Source organism: Pantherophis guttatus, chromosome 1 (genome assembly GCF_059756535.1).
Source record: "Pantherophis guttatus breed Tessera chromosome 1, ASM5975653v1, whole genome shotgun sequence".
Taxonomy (NCBI): domain Eukaryota; kingdom Metazoa; phylum Chordata; class Lepidosauria; order Squamata; family Colubridae; genus Pantherophis; species Pantherophis guttatus.
Genome location: NC_142063.1, coordinates 92,594,641 through 92,616,056, shown reverse-complemented (window position 1 = coordinate 92,616,056; position 21,416 = coordinate 92,594,641). Strand labels below are relative to the sequence as shown.

Sequence of the window (21,416 nt, the reverse complement as noted above, 5' to 3'; positions counted from 1 at the left end):
GATGACGACATAATGAGTGAGAAACATCGAGGCATTCTGGTGATTTGCACGCCTTGGGTCTCCTCTCCTATTTAATCTTTAATCTTTCAGGGAGGGCAAAAGATTCGCCGCCGTTAGGCGAGGGATGCTGCTCTGCTTTTTTTTTGACTGTGAGTGTGGCCGGGGCGGGGGGGGGCAGTGAAGTAAGATTCAACAGCAGCAGGGAGGAGCTGCCTCTGTGTTTGTGTGTGTGTGTGTGTAGTGTGCGCGCGTTGGCCGCCCTGTTTCCTGGTGCTCTGCTCCCTGACCCCAGTGGCAGTCCTTACTCATTGCACTGTTCTCTTCCTTCTTCGCTTTTCCCCCCCCCTCTCTCTCCCTCTCTGTCTCTCTCTCTCTCTCTCCCTCTCTCTTTCCTTCTCGTTCCCCAATTCAGAGGTCGGACTGCTCTTTATTTTCTCCCCCCCCTTTTCTTTTCTTTTCCTTCCTTCCCTCCCTCCCTCCTTCTCTGCCTCTCTTTCGTCCCCCCCCCCACTCCCGGGATCCTTGCGGGTCGAAGGTTCTGCCCTGCCTTACACCAGCCGCCCACCTATGCCAAGGTCTCCCTGGCTCTTTCGCTCTCTGTAACCAGCGGCTTCTCGGCAGCGTCGCCCCCCTCCCCTCCATGGATCGGCTCCTTCCCCAGCACTGAAGGCATCCTTAGGAATACACCTCCACCTCCAGGAAAATAAAAAGAGCCAGAGAAGGTAAATCACCCGCCCCGTTCAGAGAGGAAGGGGAGAGGACTCCAATGGAAGAAGGGAGAGGAGAATTACCAATAACAAAACACAAAGCGCTGGGTTAGAGGTGCCTTGTCATGTACAAGGAGATCAGAGAGGGCAACCACCGCGAAACAATAATCAGACTCAAAACGGGCTGCTTATTTGCATTCGCTCCGGGTAGAACGGAGGGTTTATAAAAAAAAAAAAAGGTTTGGAGAAGGAAAGCTAATTTGCTGATCTGCGCGAGGGTCGGTTTCTTTTGCCTCCCTTCTTCTTCTTCCTCCTCCTTCCCACCCTGGCTTGCAATGCCCCCATCTCTCCTCCTCCTCCTTGCCCCCCTCCCGGATTCGGCGTTCATTTCTTGCCTTTGCGGAGCGGAGGTGTTGAGGGGGGGGTGGCTGGGGAGGCGGCGGCGGCGGTTTGGGAATAGATTTGGCAGAGGAGATTAATTTTGCTCGCTGTTTACTAGCAAGTCTCGGGTGATCTGGGTTACAATGTTAGAGCACGACCGGGGGAGGGTAGGCCAAAGGGAGCATTGTGCTGTGCGAGGCTGCCGGAGAAAGCGAGGCGAAAACGGTAGATCGGGGGAGTGAAATGCAAAGTATAGTTAACCTGAAAAAACTGAACCGTGTGACTGGCGGGAGAGAAGGACGGCGCCGGGAGGGGCGGGGGGGGGGGAACGACAAATCGTTTGTTCTTGCCGTATTTCCCCGCTTTCCAAGAGGCTTTTCTTTTTCACCTCTTTCTCCCCACCTCCCCAATTTCCATAGGGGAGAAAAAAAAAAAAAACCCCGGGGGAAAACTTGGCAAAAAATAAAATAAAAAAAGTACTGAGTGCTTTTTTTTTTTTTTTAACTATAGCTGGAGTTTTCCACGTTTCTTTCACATTCAAGGCAGCTACATACTCTTTCTCTCCCCCCCCCCACCCCCAATTCGCTGCTTTTCCAAAACATGCTTTTTGAAATCAATGGTCCCCTGAGGCCTAAGCGCCCTTGGAAACCTTTGCATTTTATTGGGATGTATTCGCCTCCCTGTTTGCATGCTGTTCATCGCGATTATGATATTTTTGTTTTCCTCCCTTGCTCTAGGATTATGTCATTCCCCCCTCTGCATCCCTCAACCCTGACCTCCTGAAAAGTGTCGTAGCGTCGTGAGAAATAGGGAGTTCGGGCGATCGGCTTGTATTGGCGAGGAGCGGGGTGTACATTTTTTGGGGGGGGTCATTGCAGAGATCTGAGTGGGGGGGGGAATATGAAAACTTTAAGCGCGCGCGCGCGCCCAAAGCCATAACTTAAGGCAGTAGCCCGCAAAAGGGGTCTCGAGAAAGGGGAAGACATTCCCCCCCCCCAAAAAAAAAGTCAACAGAGGGGTTGAAAAACGTGCATCTTTCTGCGGAGAATGCTTGTTATGGGTTAGCAGAGACTTGATCAGGGTTATCGTGCCAGTTTGAAAGGAAGGGGAGAATCAGGTTGGGATGAATGACGTTGGGAAAGAAGGGGGGGGGAGAGCGATAGAAAAGGCAGGATGGTGCGCAGTCAAAGCTATTGGCCGCTGATTGTGATCAATCATTCCGAGCCCTGGCAAGAGGGAATGGGAGAGGGAGAGAGGAACCAGCCCCAAACACCCTGCGAGGATTCAGAGGAGTGCAGCCACCTATCCGGGAAAGAAGGGGGGAGAAAGTCCACCCAGCGCTGCTTAGATGGGCATGGAGTGACGGCCACCAAGAGGTAGTGCTTGCAACCTGGGACGTCTTCCTTGCTCATAGTCCCTTTCAGCTAAAGGGTCTGGAGGAAAATGCATCTTTGCAACAGAGGGAGAGGCTTGACGCTGTAAGGGTTTCTTCTCTAAAGGGTCCCCGGGTGCTGCGGGGTGCAAGAGGGAGTACAGGCGGGTTGGTTTTTGATGAAGGGAAACCTGACTTGATTTCTTTTACAGGCCGGATGTGCGGGATAATATTTTTCTGCTTAACTGTTGCTTTGATGGAACTCATGATCCTTCCTCCCCCAGTGACAGTTTACCTAGCATTAGGAATACAGTAGCATGCTGATTCTGATCTGCTGGTATTGCACAAGATTGCAGTGAGAGCAGAAGAGATGGGAAGTCGAAAAGATATCGGGCAAGAGAGATAGTGGCTGGCCACTTCTTTATCTTATTAAGAAAACTTCATAGATGTGTCTCTGTGAGTCCGCCAGAGTCAAAGTTGGACTGGAGTCTTTTTGCTTTTTCACATACACACTGATTTAATCCACACTTCTTACACTGACAAAGAAATAGCTTCCACTGAGAATGAGACTTGTTTCTGAGTAAACATGCATTGATATGCATATTGCCTGTTTGCTGTTTTATTTTGTATCAGTATTGGAGATAATGCAAGCTTATAAAAGTGGTCTAATATGGGTATTCTTTCCCTTTATCTCAAATATTTCAGGAGTTCTCTGGTTAATAAACTAACATTCCTAGTTGATGAATTTAATGATGGATTTCTCTTTTTACTCCTCATATTATGGTTTTTTTTTCCCCTTCAGCAAATAATGGGTTTGGGTATTATTTTTAATTTTCTATCTTGCCACTGATTAAAAATGCAATCCTTCTCAGTTGTGCTTTGTGTTTGTGAGACAAAATTGCAGTGTAAATGTTATCAGTGTTCTGCTTATATAGACTTCAAATTGAACCAGTGAATTTATTTGAACTGGTGGTGTTTTCCCATCATGTCAACTTTATTCTTGTAGGATGTCTATCATCATTTTTGGGTTCTTTCCTGAATTCTATAATCATGTATGAGATAATATGGTAATTCAGGGTTTTTGGCAGTTTTTGGTTATATTAGCTCCTGCATTAAAATGAATGCCAAGGTCAAATCTATTCCAAAGTATTATATCTCCTTAAGGAAATGATTGTTCTAAGGAGAAGAAAAGAATTATATTGTTAACACAAATCCTTATGGGAGACTAATACCAGCATGTATGTAAAAGTTTTGAAGTAGTTGACTTTGCCTTATATTTTCTTCAAAGAGTTATTCATTAAAGATCACAGTCATTCTCTTTAATATGAGAGCTGTTTTGCACTAGAAAGACATTAAAAGAAAATTAATAAAATCGGTCTCTTTGGATACAAAACAATATTTCTGTGTTTGATATTTACTGATGGACATTTAAAAAGCTGTATTTTTCTTTTGTTCAATAGAATGCCAATATAAATGAAATATTTCACTTCTTAAGAATTCAAAAGTGAAGTTCAAGATTTTCTGCACGTGAATCAGTATACTTAAGCTTTAACATTTCCCCTCTCATAGAAAATAAATAGAATTGAATTAAGATCTTAAATTATCTTTAGTGAGCTTTTTGTAATATGTAACATTAATTCTGGCAGTTAATGAAAATACAGTGGCATCTATTTTTTTAAAGGGCAGAAAAAGTATGAGTTTGTATTTCATTAATGTTTGTCTTTTATCCAACAGAATCTGCTTTGTGTGAGGAAAAAAAAATTGCTATGCCATTTCAACGTTACTGCCTAATGTACGCCAAGACTAAAATTCTCACAATACAAAGTGTGTTTTTTCCCTCTGAGCTCTCAGGGCTAACATTCTTTTTTAATGACAGTCATTTCTCTAACGGGAAGATGTTTTCATTTGTATTTACTTTTCAGTGCAGTGCAATTATGCAGCTCCACACTGCACACTGCCTTCATAGTTAGTATCTCAAAAGAGAATTACAGTCTTCACTACAGAACTGCAATTGGAAGCAGGTGTTGTATTTTACTGTTATGCAAAATAACAGTAAAATATAATTGTGGTGGAAATTAAGGAAACAGCTGCAAAGTTGGTATGGAGGTTCCTTCATTATAATTTGTAGACAGTTATCTTGCATGAATAACTGGGCAAATATTTTATGTACTGAATCTTATATACACATGCATATATATATATATATATATATATATATATACATATATATACATATATATACATATACATACATACATATATACATACACACACACACACACCTGTATATGCAGTCAAAGCTGGAAACAACAATCCAATTTAATGAAATTTTATTTCATTTGGGTCCATACCTTATTGATGGAATTAGGGTTTTATTTCGTCATAATGGCTTCTTATAATTTGAGACAAACAATCTTGATTATAGAAAGGGAGTTGTGAGATTTCTTAACCTGGTTACCATAGGAAATCTTATGTAGGCCTGAGGTCGTATAACAATAAAAGGGAGATGCCCATCTGTCATTTGGAAATTTGTTTCTTGAATTTTGTGCTGAAGTAGATTTTAAACTTCATTGTATGCTCTTACACATTTAATTTTCAACAGTATTTGGATTCAAAGATAGCATCATTGTAGGAAAAGAGCCTCATAGTATACAGCATGAGACTTTCTGGCTATTCCTAACTCTGCTCAGTTATAGAAAGGTATATTTCAAGTTTGTAATAGTATAGAACTCCAAACGTTATGTATTTGGAGTTACTGAAAATGGTCAGATACTTTTTTTGAAATATTTTTATCCCATCTTAGAAGTTTTAGGGTGGATTATACTCCTTCCTACAACATTTTTAAAGGTAGTTTTTGATAATAAGGTAATAATTTTTTTTCTCCACTTGCTAGATTTGGAATCAGAAATATTATATCTGTGCTTGATGTTAGGCTTTTAGAGTAACTTGGTGCAAAATTAGAGTAACTTAGTAACCAAAATTGGAAACAAGGTATATACTCTGATAGAAATGGGCAGAAAAAAAAATTATCTGAAGAAAATGGATTGACAGATAAATATGTATGTATTTAAGAGTAGAAGTAGGTATGCAAAAATGCATTATTACAAAGTATTTGAATGCCCAAATTATTTTAGGGAGGATTATTTTTAATGAGAATGGTTTGGCAAAAATTGGGATAAAAGATACTGTTTGCATCATGTTATTCAAATTGACCTGAGCGAATATATACAGGATAAAGAAGTTACATAGGTAAAGTAAGCAGATAGAAATGTATGACATACTTTAATCAATTTAAGATAAAATGGCTCATAGTAATAAATTACAGTTTTAAACTAGAGTGTACAGTTGTATGTTTTAGCTTGCAATGGAAATGTGTTAGAGGAAGAGGACTTTAGGTGATAACAAATTTATCCCATGGCTTTTAAGTATTTTTCATTTTGCATGTAATAATTAAAAAGTAGGCAGCTCTAGTAGGATGATAAAATAGTAGAGAGAAGTTCTTTTATCTTATACTCCCTGGATCATTTCAATTGTCATAATTCATCAACCATAGCCAAGTTAAGTTCAAAGCACCTGGAAGGCAACAGATGGATGAAAGCTGCCCTTAGAACGTATGCATTGCCTTGACAGATGTATGGATCATGCCAAGGTCCATCTGCTCGTGCAATCTGTTTCTAAAAATGGTCTAGGTACTTCTATAAACTTGTAAGTGCCCATCCTTGCTTGTTTTCCTTCAGTCTGGTATTGAAGAGCATATTACTTCTGAATATAGATACTGTGTTTAATTTAAATCACATGTATTGAACGCTCTTTTACAACCATTTAGTCACCACATCTTAGTGTTTACTTACTACATAATTCTTACCTCTTGGACTCCTTTCCAGTGCTTTTTGTGGATGATCTGGAAAGTATGCGCTTTTAATCTTTTTTTTCAAATTATAATTTTCTAAATCTTTGCTACATTTATCATCAGATTGATTTTGCAAATCAGAAAATTATATTATTATCTTTTCCTTGAAAAAAGTGCTATATCTTGGTTTTTATTTGCCCACTTTTTAATGGCCCCATTTCCAGCTCTATGGCAACTTATGAAATGGAGCCCCTGAATCTGATAAATAGCTGTAATTGTATTTGTGAAATATGGCACATGATTCTGACAATACATTATTAAAACATCAGTGAGAAATGTAAGGGAAATTCAAAATGAAGAGTATAATTATGTTTTGTTTGTTTTACAATACTATAATGTAAGATAACTTGCCCATAATAGTGTGTTTTGACATTTGTTAAAATAAAACTATATGAAAAGTATAGAAAGAAAGAGGAAAAAGAGGAATAGCTGACAACTGTTGAATGACAAGATACTTGTATGCTGGAAGTTTTTTTTTTTAAAAAAATAAAGTTGTGTGACTTTTATGAGATTTGGTAGATTTAAATATACAAAGAACATGGTTTTTACATTCAATATAAAAACACATTAACAACATTTTATTAGGACTAATAGGATATGCAAGCAAATATTTCAGCTTGGCATATGAACCAGGAAACCAGCTTTTTTCTAAGGTACTCTATAACATTTCCTTTCCTTCCTAGTTTTCCATTATATTCTGGTCAGTCTGCAGAACATGATTGCAACAAGCAAGTTTAATCTTCCTTTCCAAAGATTGTATTTTTGAATACCTAATGAAATCTTTTTTTCTTGGTGGACAGTTTTGATATATCCATGTTTGGAGATTGAGTTTGCTAAGAGTATGTATGCTAATGTGATATAAGAAAGATGCATCAAAGAAAATGTTAGGCTGAGCTTAATGTTTTTAGATGGAATTTCAAAATGATAAATGTCTCCATATTGTTGTCCAGAATTCTGCAGAGTTCATGAGGACATCTTTGGCTTCCGACATTGGCTGAAACACAATGCTCATTCCTGTATTTTGCTCTGGAAAGTTGTAACTCGCTCATGTCTATAAAGAGGAAGCATGGCACATGGAATTCCTTCACAAGGCAAAGTTTCCATTTCTGTGGATGAATACAGCTCAAATCCAACCCAGGCATTCACACACTACAATATTAACCAAAGCCGATTCCAGCCTCCACACGTACACATGTAAGTACAGTTGAGCCATTCATGTCAATCGTTGTGTAACCATCCTCACTTCTATCAAGAGATTGTAAAAAACCATGTCTATCCTGCATTAATTATTTATCTGCTGTATGCTTATAATGGATATTTCTAACACATATTTTTCATTTATTTTTCAGGATAATTCAGTATGGTTAACTAGGCTAATCTAAACAATCCTAACACAATGACTTAATAATCATATAAGCATTAAAAAACAGAAATAAGTGGACTTTAAAAAACACTTGGCAATTTTGTAGCTTTTACCAGGAACATGCCTCCAGGCATCTTTGCAGAGATAAAGACTAAAACGGTTTTTTTTTTAAAAAAAAAATAAAATTAAAAGAGATGATTGAAATATTAGCTATTCTATTGTGTGAACTGCAACGAAATTGTTTCCAACCCCAAGAATTGGATGTGAAATAATTGCAATTATTGCTGCCCTCTGCTATAAATAAGTCGATAAAAAATGTCCAAATTGGGTTGCATAGTATATTACATTCAAAGAGCTCCAGATGTCAGAGACTTGGTAAAACTCGAGCACAATTTTGTATGTGAGCTGCAGGCCTTGTAACCGACTTGTAGCTTTATTGATTTCACTGGAACTTGCCAGAGGGACATATTTTGCGAAAATGTGAACACCCTTCCCCCGCTCTTTGCACTCAGCTGCGAAATAGGCCTAATTGGGACTAATTGTCTCCTGATCACTGAATCCTTTGTCCTCCTTGTTGTAAGGAGAACGTGTGCCGCATGCTGCATTCTTCTGTCAAGAAAGACAAAGGATTCCAAGAGGGCTGAACTATTAATCCCAAGAAATACAAATACTGTATTAAAATAATGTTTATGTCCCAGACCTAAACCAACAAAGATAGAGCAAAAGGTCTTTTCCTTAGCTTGCTTCAGTTTTGGTATTGTGGCTTCTGAGATCTTACAGCAGAAGGACTGAACACAGACCAAATGCTGTCTCCTCTATATCTTTGAGTGTGAGTGTGTATGTATTGTTTGTCCATGCTCCATAAACACACACCAATTTAAAAACTAAGTAAAGTCTTAAATTCCAGATTTCCTTCCCATTGTTTAGTGAATTGTGATCTTTATCAGGCATTTTTTTTTTAAACTAAGCTTCTTTTTCCCCCCTCTGGTCTAATGGATAGGTTAAATTATAAAACAAAGAGGCACCTCTTGACCTTACAGCGACCCAAAGCGAATGGGGTATTTCATTCATTGTGTGGATAATAGCTTTTGCATAGTGAGAATGCTGAAGCATGTTGCTACTTTGAACTCTACTTGGGAGGAGGTATAAAATACCTGATAAGATGTTCTCTATTGAACAATCTTCTGTTGCACTGAGGGTGGTATGCAAGCCTTTGAGATATGCAGAGCTCCTCAGTAAAGGGAAAGCTAGCCTATTTTCATCCATAGAAAAAGAAAGAAAGGGTCATTGCCAATGCAAATATTTTAATCCCTTTAAAACACAGTTGCCTTTTCATGGACTAGTTTAAAAAAAGGCTTTGGGCATGATGTAAAAAGCAGGTGGTCAGTTTGTACCTTCAAAGTATTTCTTCTACCAGTGGGGTAAACTCTGAATTTTAGAAGCATTTTTGAAATAGGTGTAGTGGGTGTTTGAGGGAATGCAATTCAAGAGAATATCCAGCCTCTGCCTTCACTTTTGTCTTTTCACATGATTTAATAGGTTGCAATGAGAAAAGATTCCAGGTGTTATTTTAACAAATTACTTTTATCTGATTGTTGAATTGAACTGTAGCTGCATTTGTTGTACAGAACCTGATAGTTCAATATGCAGTTCATTTGTATTGTGGAGATTTTACATGAGCTTTTGAGTTTTCTTTGAAGCTATGGGAAACACAGAGCGTTGAAATCCAGTTTTATTTTTAAAAATAGGGGGTTATTATTCTGTGGAAGTGGAATCAGATTGACTTTTCGCTACAATTAGTTGCAAACTAAAAATAAAAATCACATTTGTTTCTGGAAATTAATGGCTACATTGATGTCTCTGTAAGTGCAACATTTTACAGGGATAGATTTTTGTTTATTTATTAATCAGGTTAATTAAAGAAATCTGCTGAAACTTAGAAAAGGCGTGCAGCTTGTTTCAGATTTGTTCAGTGAACTGCATAAAGTTGCTTAAAAATAATAATAATTGAAGAAGACAAAATGTAAGGCAATTTCTAGCAGAATTAAAAGATATAATTTTTATGATTGTTAGAGAAAGCTCTATATATTTTCTGTTTCTTTGTACGTGCTTATTGTTTTACTTAAGGGACTTTATATTTCTGTATGTTTTCTATTTCTTTGTACATGCTGCTTTATGCTTAAGGGACTTTTTTTTGCTTAAGGGACCTTAATTCGGAGATGTTCATACAGAATTGTTGTGCTGTGCTTTTTTACATCCAAGGATAGAGCTGCAGGGACATGGAACTTTGATTTCATTTTTGTTGCAGGATTTCTTTCAATGGTATTCTATTGCCATGTTTACAGAGGTACACAACTGAAACTCCAAAAGATGGAAAGCAGGCATAGATTAACAAATTAACCCCACAAATTGTTGATGGTAAATAAAGAAAGCTGGCCAGCCTATTTTTTTCTACTTAAAATAATATCTTCCTAAAGCTGTACAGGTAGTCCTTGATTTACTACCACAGTTGAACCCAAAATTTCTGTTGTTAAGTGAGAAATTTGTTAAGTGAGTTTTGCCCCATTTTACGCCCTTTCTTGCCACAGTTGCTAAGTGAATCAGCGCAGTTGTTAAATTGGTTACACGATCGTTAAGTGAATCTGGCTTCCCCATTGACTTTGCTCATCAGAAGGTCGCCAAAGGTGATCACATGACCCTGGGACACTGCAACCGTCATAAATGTCAGTCAGTTGTCAAGCATCTGAATGTAAATCACATGACCATGGGGATGCTGCAATGCTCATAAGTGTGAAAAACAGTCATAAATCACCTTTTCCAGTGCCGTTGTGACTTTGAATGATTACTAATTGAACTGTTGTAAGTTGAGGACTATCTGTATTAGGTTATAAAATAAAAATCTGATGAAATACTACTGGTTCGCAAAGGTTCGGGCAAATCGGTAGTGATAAAAGCTACTGGTTTGGGCAAGCAGGTATTAAAAAAAAGTTACCAGTTCGTCTGAACTGGTATTTCCGACGATCAGCTGTGCCACACAATTTATATTATATTATATTATAGGAAATCCTGCTTTCTAGCGAATCTAAATTGCGCGGCATAGATGTTCCTCCCCCTCGCTGTTCTACTTACCTTGTTAAGCCTCCTTTTTCTGCACAAAGTGCGCATTTTGTGTGTATTGTGCATGCACGCGCAGCGTGCATTTGGTGTACACTGCGCATGTGTGTGCAGTGTGCTTTTGGCATACACTGTGCACATGCAGCGCATTTGGCGCACACCACACATGCACGGGCAGCAAACTAGTGGCAATACGCGGAGGATGTCACCACTGATAAAAATCCTGCATTTGATTAAAAACATAATGTAAATTTTGCCCCTGTAGTGTTGCAAAGTATTCAAAGATGCTTCCTTAATCACAGTTAAGATACTAGTGGATTCAGAAGTTGAAAAAAGTTGTTGGTTCCTGTATATCTCAGCTATTTCCCTGTTCTTCCCTGTCTATTTCTGAGTTAATTCCATGAATTATGTACAGATAGTCCTCAACCTAGGACTACAATGGCACCCAAAATTTCTATGGCTAAGCTAGACAATTGAGTTTTGCCCAGCTTTACAATCTTTCTTGCCACAATTGTTAAGTGAATCACCGCTGTTGTTAAGTTACTAACATGGTTGTTGTGAATCTGACTTTCCCTTTGACTTTGCTTGTCAAAGGGCTGTAAAAGGGGATCACATGACCATAGGACACTGCAACCAACATAAATACATTCTAGTTGCCAGGTGTCCAAATTTTGATCATGTGATTGTGGAGATGCTGCAACCAGTCATAAATGTGAAAAACTCTTCATTAAGTCACTTTTTTAGTGCCATTATAACTTGGAACAGTCAGCAAACAAATAGTTGTAAATCGAGGACTACTTGCATGAATTTTATATTACATTAGACTTTTTCTGGTTGTTAGTTCCATATTTATTCATTTATTTACAAAATTAATACCCTACATCTCCAGTGTTAAAATATATAAAATCAAAACATCAGAGAATTACTTGTTTCTGCAGAAAAATACTTGCTTGGTATGGGCTAGGTTTCTGTAGTTTTGATTAAGTATTTATTTATTAATCAAATTTATTATATAGACACATTGTATAGTCTCGAGGAGGCTGATTAAAAGTTGGGACCGATGAAACATACTGTACCCTATCAACTTTATTAAGACTCCTTTGTTTGCTGAGACTGTAAACACTAATGGTTTGCCAATTAATCAAAACTATGTACTGCTGGATGACAGTATACATCTTTAAATTGTATTTGTCTTTCTAGATCAATCATTTTAGTTCAGTCTAACCTGTCTCATAGGCTTGCGGTGGAGAGGAAGATTAAAGTAAAAGGCAATAAGCATCCATTTAGTTTATTCAAACAGAAAGCATTTTCATGTGCAGGTGAATTTAGGTAAATTTTAGGAAAATATATAATAAAAAGAGTACATAATAACACATACAATATACGGTAGCTTCTGTAATGCTTTTTCCAGTTTCTTACCTGTAGTTAGCAATAGAAGAACTGGTATATATTTTTTGCAACAAATGAATCTTGGGTATATGTATGTGTCTTTCTGTTCCTTTTTATGTGTGTTTGTGTATAAGTGGGAAAGGCAGTGTGAGCTTCTTATACCTTATTCTGAATGATATACCCTGGTTGGAGAGAAGATGGAAAGAAATAGTCAGCAACATTCTAGTTATTATCAATATATCTTTCCCAGGAATACAAAGGTGTTATGTTTCCTGGAATATTTTTCTAGTCTGATCTGGCTCATTTTCAAAGTTGGCCTTTCTTTTGTTAACTTCCCCCACCTCAATAAATTTGGACCCTTTAATCTTTAGTTTTGAGTCAGTTAACTATGTTGAATGACAGTCAAGAGTTTCCAGCACCTTTCCCTTCCTTTCTTTTTCAGTATTTCATTAGCTTGGAAAAATAAGAATGATAGATAAGACAGTGCACTTTGATTAGAAATTCTTGTATCTCATGTAAAAAAAATCCTTTCCATAAGATAAAGAATGCAGATAATGCAGTTGAACTTTAATTAAGGGTATTTCTTTCTGTAAATATGCTTGTTCTGTACTGGCAATTCTAGAATAATTTGACTGTGTCTGATGAGACATGCAGTTTAAAAGGGCACTTACCTATTTTTTCTGTAAAGACATTTCCCGTTGCCTTTCTTTTATAATGAATAATTTTGTAAAGATAATAATACAAAATACTGAGAAATCAACTACTGTTGATGTCTTCTTGTTATACATATATACTACGCTGGATTTGGCATTGATAAATAGAGCAGTGAAAATAACTGTGTAAATTACCAAAAGTACATGTGATATTGATTCTTATATGATTAAATGGTAAAAATAATCATAGCAACCTATCGTTCATTGGTCATATTGTACTTATAATTGCCAAGCCTGAGAAACCTCCTGTAATAATTTTATTAATCTCTAGTGACTTTGAGATTATGATTGGCAAAGACGATGAAGCAAAAGTCATTCTGAAATTAGAAGTTCAATTTGATTTATTAGAAGTAAATTGCTACTACCACACTTTTTTACTATTTTACAGTACAGTATAAAGAATAAATAGTCATTCATATAAGAAAAATGAACTTCTGCAATTCCTTAAAAATGTTTAATGAAAAATATTGTTCTACTTAGTGAACTAGAAAAATTGTTTCATTTAATGAGTTTCAATTTGTATACTAGTTATCAATGGGTATTTTGGTATCTACTCTTTACAATATAATCTGTTAAGAAAGATCTCTGTTTTATGTTCAGTGAGAACCCAGTATATATAATATTATTGTCTATATGAAGAATATTACACTTCATGTCAATTGACGTAAAAGTAATTTGTTTCTTCTTGCACATTTGCATTTTTTGAGATTGCAGTAATTAGTCAAGAGGAATGGACTGATTTGTTGTGCATCATACTACACTTTTCTTTATTTTTGCCTGCTTATCATATTGTGTACAGTATTTAAATAAGATTTGCCCAGAAGGGAAAAAATATCACATTGCTGCCCAAAATCTGTGTAAAAATAATTTGTATAGGTTTTGATTAAGCTTTTTAATTTTTGTTAGCTATTTTTTATACTATGTTTTAATCTCCATTCGTGTCTACATCAAAGAAGGCAAGTAATGCAGAGAAGTAGGTCAGGATTGTCATCTTTTCTTGAGCAGCAGCTGCTCATCACAACAGTTCAGGACTTATATGTTCTTATTTGGAAATAATCTATATTACTTTCCTGAACTGGAGTACCCTGGTTTTCATTTACCTAAGCCAGGAGTCTGCAACCTTAAATGCTCAAAGAGCCATTTGGACCCGTTTTGCACAGAAAAGAAAACACTGGGAGCCACAAAACCTGGGTGGGCGTGGCCAACTCGATGTCACTCACTTCCACTAGTCACATGATCCCCCCCCCAGCCATACCTACCCAACCAGTCATTAGGGCAAAGAACCAGTTGTTAAAAACACCAGGAACCACAAAATCCTTTTGACATATATCTCTCTCCCCTCCCTCCCTCTCCCCCCATCTCTCTCTTATCTCTCTCTGTCTCTCTCTCCCCCTCTCTCTGTATCTCTCTGTCTCTGCCCTGGCTGCTTCTCCATCCCCCACCATTGCCCTTATTTTCTCAGGCCAGATGAGGAGTGACAGGGGGGAGGGGGAGGGCAGGGCCAGCCAGTGGTGGGATCACCTGACAGCCACAGCAGAGGTCCCAAAGAACTGCATGCGGCTCCAGAGCCGCAGGTTGCTGACCCCTGACCTAAGCGCTTCTAGAAGATTTGTGGTTCATCTTTTGAATCTTAAGATTTTGATTCATTTTGAGGTAATCATAATTCTAAGTATTACTGCCCCCAGAGTGATTCCTTTGTCCTCATTTATGGTCCAAGTAACAGAAAAAAACAAGATTATACATTTTAATTCTGTTAATTCTGTTGTTAAGTGAATCACTGCAATTGTTAAGTTAGTAATGTGGCTGTTAAGTGAATCTTGCTTTCTAATTGACTTAGCTTGTCAGAAAGTCACAAACGATGGTCACATGACCCTGGGACACTGCAACCATCATAGATATGAACCAGTTGCTAAGCATCCATATTTTGATCATATGACCATGGAGATGCTGCAATGGCCATAAGTGTGAAAAGTAGTCATGTCATTTTTTTCAGTGCCGTTGTAACTTTGAATGGTCACCGAACAAGTTCTAAGTTCAGGTCTACCTATATAAAAATGCTGGTATATTACCATTTGTGGATGAAGACAAAGTTGTATATGTCAACAGTGATGTATGCTGCAGTAACAGGTATAACATTGCAATACAGCCCATCTTGGTGACATTTTTTGGTGTATAACACAATACTGGCCATATTGATGTTTCCAGGAGGCTTGCTGGTGGATATTATTCCCCCCCCCACCCAAAAAAAGTTTAATTATCATGAGCCTCAGTAGCGCAATGGTTAGAGTGCAGTACTGCAGGTTACTTCTGCTGACTGCTGGCTGCCTGCAGTTTGGCAGTTCGAATCTCACCAGGCTCAAGGTTGATTCGGCCTTCCATCCTTCCGAGGTGGGTAAAATGAGGACCCACATTGTTGGGGGCAATATACTGACTCTGTAAACTGGTTAGAGAGGGTTATAAAGCACTGCGAAGCGGTATATAAGTCTAAGTGCTATTGCTATGCTATTGCTATCAAAAACAGCTGTGAAATTACAAATGCTTAAAATAGGTGTGGATAGACCATATTTTCTTAATCTGTGGCCCTTAAGTAGGAGATCAACTTGATTGGGGTTTTCTGAGCAAATGATTGATTTATTGTGATATTTGATCAGTGTTGATTTTTAAAAATCACATAGATAGACTTTTTCCAGTGTTATTTATTTCCAATAGTGTGCCTATCTTTAACTGTAATCAAGTTCATCCTTGCAATTGGTCACCACCTTCTCATTTCATCGACATCTTTCAACATTGTAGATATCTCAGGAGACCAGGGACTTTGTGTAATGTACCCAAAAAATGATAACTGAGCTTGATCATTTATGATGCGAATGAGAGCTCTGGGTTGATTTGTTCTATGATTTGTTTGTTAATGTTTTTTCCCCCTTGTATATCCACGGTATTCTCAGGAGCCTAACATCAAAAGCATCAATATTCTTTCTACCCTGCTCTTTCTAAGTATAGTTTCCATTTGCATAGAACATCACAGGCAAGACTATATTGCCTGCATGATTATGGTCCTTTTATAAATAGTCACAATATATGACTATTTTTATAAGGCCTTCATTGCTACACTACGGAGTGCTAGTCTGTAATGCATTTATTGACTACCGATTCCTTTATTTTTATTTTTAAAGTTTTTTTTATTTTGAATACATTAAAACAAGACACAAACACACAACATTTATATACGTATCACTTTTTCCTACAGCTGCTTCGAAGTGATCCTTTCTTGCTATTTACATCTATTTACACATATTTTAATTTTGTCTTGTTCAACAATTGTTTTCCATCTTTCTTTATTTCCTCTACATTGTACCATGATCTTCAACATTTTCCCCTCTCTCTCCTTTATTCCTCTTTCTCATTTTTCCTATTCTCCATAGTCTATGTGCAAAATTGGAAGAAGGAAAATCCACCATCAGAAGAAGATTTAATTAGAAAAATTTTAGAATGCGCAGAGATGGACAAATTAACAAAAGAACTCAAGGAGAAAGAGGATACAGAATATTACAAAGTGTGGTGTAGATGGTATGAATGGTTGGAGAATAGGAAAAAACGATTCCTTTATTGTTAATAGACAACCTTAAAAGGGAGAAAATATCCAGTGCTTCAGTATATCTTTTACTGAATTTTAATGCTAATGAATCTTCTGTTGCTACTTTGGTCTTCTTCATATTTAATTTCAATTCCATTTTTTCATTATGTTTCTTGATTTTCATTAGTAGACGTTGCATGTTGTTTGCATTTCAATATCATCATTAGTACAGTGTCAGTTATCCATGTTTGTTACTCCAGTGTGAAAGCCATACTCATCTTCCTGCCTGAGCTCTTTCAATATATATTTTGCATATAAAAGGAATATATAAAGCCGTGATGGCGAACATATGGCACGCGTGCCACAGGTGGCATGCAGAGCCATATTAGTGGGCACGCCAGCTCAGCTCTGGGGCGCATGCGCGTGCCGGTCATCTGATTTTTGGGCCTTCTGGACCCACCAGAAGTAGGGAAACAGGCTGTTTCCTGCCTCTGGAGGACCTGGGGGGGAGGGAGGCCCGTTTTTCTTTCTTACCTGTCTCCAGATCGTCTCTATTTATCTGGGAAGGGCAAAAACAGCTTTTCCCACTCCCTTGGAGGCCCTACGGAGGCTGAAATGGCCCATTTCCCGACTCCCGGTGGGACAGGAAGTGACGTTTTTTGCCTCCAGAGACTCCTAGAGAGGCTCCTAGAGACTCCTAGAGAGGTTCTGGAGGCTGGGGACAGCAAAAAATGTCACTTCCTGTCCCACCGGGAGTTGGGAAATGGGCCGTTTCAGGCCTTTGGAGGGCCTCTGAGAGAGTGGGAAAGGCTGTTTTCGCCCTTCCCAGATAAATAGAAAGGATCTGGAACCAGGTAAGAAAGAAAAACGGGCCTACCAGGCCATCATGTGCCAGGAGCGGGGTGGTGTTGCGCGCGCATGCGCGTGGGCACGTGCGCGTCCGACCCTCCCCCGCTCCCCCTCTCCTGGCACGTGATGGCAAAAAGGTTAGCCATCACTGATATAAAGAAAGAACTTAGTGCCTTATCTCAGTCCTATACAGCAAGGGCCCCCAAACTGTGGGCCATGGCCCAATACTGGGCCATGTGAGCGGCATAACAAATGAAGATGTGCACCTGCCCCTCACACAAAATCATTCCCTCTTCCTCTCCCCCCCCCCCCCCGTGCTGCACCACCAACCTGGAAAGCTGCTATATTGATCTAGGCTAGCTTGTTTTCCTGTATTCAATCCAGTCTGTGGCTTCTTCTCCTGCATAGAAATTTTTCATGAGAACAATGAGATATTTCTAAGGATACTGTATACAGTAGCTTGACATGTTTAAGTCAATGAAACATCTTTCTATAATCAGTAAAACCCATTGCAGCAGGGGTTAAATGCTACCGGTTCAGGGTGGTTCTCCCGAACTGGTACTGAAAATGCTACTGGTTCGCCCGAACTGGTAGTAAAAAAATGCTTTAAAAAGTAAAAAAAAAAAGTTCTGAGGATCGTGCAGCACAGCTGGTCGGCTGAACTTTTTTTAAAACTATTTTTTAGCATTTTTTGACTACCTGTTTGGGCAATAGGTAGTAAAAAATGCTTACAAAAATTAAAAAAAATGTTCCAACAATCAGCTGTGCCGCGCGATCTTCGGAACCTTTTTTTTACTTTTTAAAGCATTTTTTTACTATCTATTGGGGGTCCATTTTTGCTCCCAGGAGGCTTTCCTGAGGCCTGCTAGGCCAAAAACGGGGAATGGGGGGTGCTGTGAAAGAAAGAATGAGGGAGGGATGGGAGAAAGAAAAGGAGGGGAGGGAAGGGAGAAATAAAGAAAGGGAGGGAGGGAGGGAGGGAGGGAGGGAGGGAGAAAGGAGAGGAAGGAAGGACCACAAACCTGGCACTAGATGCAGCTTCAGAGGATACCTTGAAAGAGCATAGCAATCCAGGGCTGGGAGGAACCTGGAGGTCATCTAGTCCAACCCCCTGCTCCAGCAGGAGATTGTTAAAGTGAGTTTATGTCTTTTGACCCCCCCAGTCACATGACTACATAGCCACACCCACCCAGTCATATGACCCCACCAAGCCATGCCCACCCAGCCACTGCCACAGAACCACAAAATCTTAATGACTATTCATTTAATGATCTGTCCTCAAAGTTATGACTGTTGCACCACCCCAAAATATTGTGATCACAATTTAGGCACTTGGCAATCAGCTTGTATTTACAGTGATTGCAGTGTTTAGTGATCACATGATCACAATTTGTGATCTTCCCAGCTGGCTTCCAATAAGCAAAATCAATTGGGGAAGCCAGATTCGCTTAATGACCATATGATTCACGTAACAACTGTGATTATTCACTTAATGACCACAGTACAAATGGCAATAAAATTGGGTCCATTCAAGTGGTGATTCACTTAATGACTGGATTCCTTAGTGACCAAAATCCCAATCCCAACGTGGTCATAAGTTAATGACTATTTGTATAACCCACATAAATTTAACCTCTTTAGGCTCCTCAATTAATTTTTAAGAATGTAAAGGTATCCTGAGACCAAAATACTTGAAAACCACTTTTGTAAGGTATTTTGGATGTTGACATCCCAGTTGTACAGAATTTCAGTACAGGTAGTCCTTGACTTACAACCACAATTGAAATTTCGGTTGCTAAGCAAGACAGTAAACCATTTTACAATCTTTTAAATAGCTGTTAAGTGAATAACTGCAATTGTTCAGTTAGAAACACAGTTGTTAAGTGAATCTGGCTTCCCTATTAATTTTGCTTGTCAGAAGATCATAAAAGTGATCCCATGATCCTGGTACACTGCAACCATCATAAATATATGCCAGTTGCCAAATGTCCAAATTTTGATCACATGGCCATGCTGCAACAATTGTAAGTGTGAAAAAGGGTCACTTTTTTCAGTGCTGTTGTAAGTCCAAATGGTCACTAAATGAATAGTTATAAGTTGAGGGCAGGGGTGAAATGTAAAATTTGTTACTACCGGTTCTGTGGGCATGGCTTGGTGGGGGAGGGGGTAATGTGACTGGGTGGGCGTGGCCAACTTTTTTTTGTTTTAAACTTTTCAAAACATTTTTTCTACAACCTCTTCGGCTGAAGAGGTGGTAAAAAAAATGCTTTGAAAAGCCTCTCTGCCGATCAGGCAACTCAGCTGGGATTGTCAGAGAGGCTTTTCAAAGCATTTTTTTTACCACCTCTTTGGCCGAAGAGGTTGCAGAAAAAAATGCTTTGAAAACCCTCGGACGATCCAGCTGAGTCGCGCGATCATCAGAGGCTTTTTTTTTTTTTTACTTTTAAAAGCATTTTTTCGGCAGAAGAGGTTGTAGAAAAAATGCTTTTTTAAAAGTTAAAAAAAAAAGCCTCTGATGATCATGCGGCTCAGCTGGGCATGGGGCGGGGTGCAGAGATTTTTGCTACCGGTTCTCTCAACCACCCACCGCCATCGCTACCAGATCAGGCGATCTGGTCCGAACCGGGAGCATTTCACCCCTGGTTGAGGGCTACCTTGTATACACCTTCCATCTTTCTTTGATCTTATTTGAATCAGTTACTATCAGTTACTACTGGTGTACTCTGGCCTACCAATTTGAGGTTGGAATTCCTCTTCTGAGTTAAGAGTGTTAGGAAGATTTGGTTTCCGTGTCTCTTCCAATTGCCTTTATGACTGTTTTTATAATACTGCTTTTAAACAATGTTCCTTCTTCAGATCATTGTCCTTCATGGTGTTAGCCTCTCTTGGCAATTTCCACTGCTTATCCATTTAGTTTACTTTCTTCTGTTTCTTGGTCTTTGGGCAATTATTCTTTTCACATTTATCCTTAACAAGGTCTTTGATTTCATTCCACAGTTCTTCTGGTTCCCTATTAAAAAGGTTCAGTACCACAAAAAGCAATTCCTGATATTTTTCCCTTTTCCCATTTTTCTTAAAAATGGCAGCTGTATGGCTCAAGATCATATTGTAGAAATGGCTTGGCTTTTTTCCTCAGTTTCAGCTTAATTGGGAATCCGCACATGAGTTATTCATTTTCTGTCTCACCATCAGCTCCTGGCTTTATAACATTTTTGCTTTATAATTAAATTCCCTTCCACCTCTTTGTATAAATAACATTTTTGATTTCTGTATACTCCATATAGGTGTTGCTGGGTTTTTGGAACAAAGCAATATAGACAATACTTATACAGATGACCATTAGTTCAGCAACCAAGTTATGATGGTGCTGAACAAGGAGGACTTACGATCGGTCCTCAAAGCTGCAGCTATTGCAGTCTTTCTATGGTCATGATTTGTGTGATGTGATCATGATTTGGCAACTGGCTTGCAATTAAAATGTTAACAGTGTCCATGTGGTCTCCATTTGTAATTTTTCCTGCCAACAACTGACGAGCAAAGTCATTAGGGAAGCAGGCAGGACGTTGCAAGTCACTTCTGCTGCTTTTTCACCTATCCACAGTGCCTTCCTGCAGCACCCACCCACTCATACTCCATTGCACCTGCCCATGGCACCTACACACACACACACCTGTACTTGTTAGCAGGGTGGATTTGATTTAAATCAAGTCGATTTAAATCACGATTTAAATCACGATTTAAATCACTAATAAAAAGGCTTGATTTAAATCAACTCAATTTAAATCATAATTTTTAAAGAGCAACTGTCATCTCTATCCCGCAGTAGCTCCTCTTCTGAACTGCAGTTGACTCACCAGTATTGCAGAATATACAGCCTCATGTTGTAGTATCAATTTTGCAGAATGTTCAGCCTCATACAACCTGCTGTTGACTCCCAATATTGCAGAATATACAGCCTCATGCTACATAACTAAGCTCCATTTCATGCTGAATAAACTAAATTATTAATGTATGTTAAATAGAAAACTACCTTTGGGTAGAGTT

At 38.6% G+C, this 21,416-nt stretch overlaps 1 protein-coding gene across 4 annotated transcripts in view; it reads left to right on the top strand.

Annotated features, from left to right (window-relative positions):
* The first annotated feature begins 226 nt into the window (after positions 1 to 226).
* MPPED2 (metallophosphoesterase domain containing 2) overlaps positions 227 to 21,416 on the top strand; it is a 148,272-nt gene continuing 127,082 nt past the window's right edge. Inside the window, exons 1-2 of one of the 4 annotated variants that reach the window (XM_034417200.3) lie at positions 227 to 722; positions 7,321 to 7,564. In XM_034417200.3, the coding sequence (XP_034273091.1) occupies positions 7,437 to 7,564 (128 nt within the window). In that variant the 5' untranslated portion in view covers positions 227 to 722; positions 7,321 to 7,436. Of the gene's footprint in view, positions 723 to 1,089; positions 2,567 to 6,013; positions 6,166 to 7,320; positions 7,565 to 21,416 lie in introns of those variants that run through there. The other 3 variants (XM_034417201.2, XM_034417202.3, XM_087878112.1) reach the window with 3 other exon arrangements.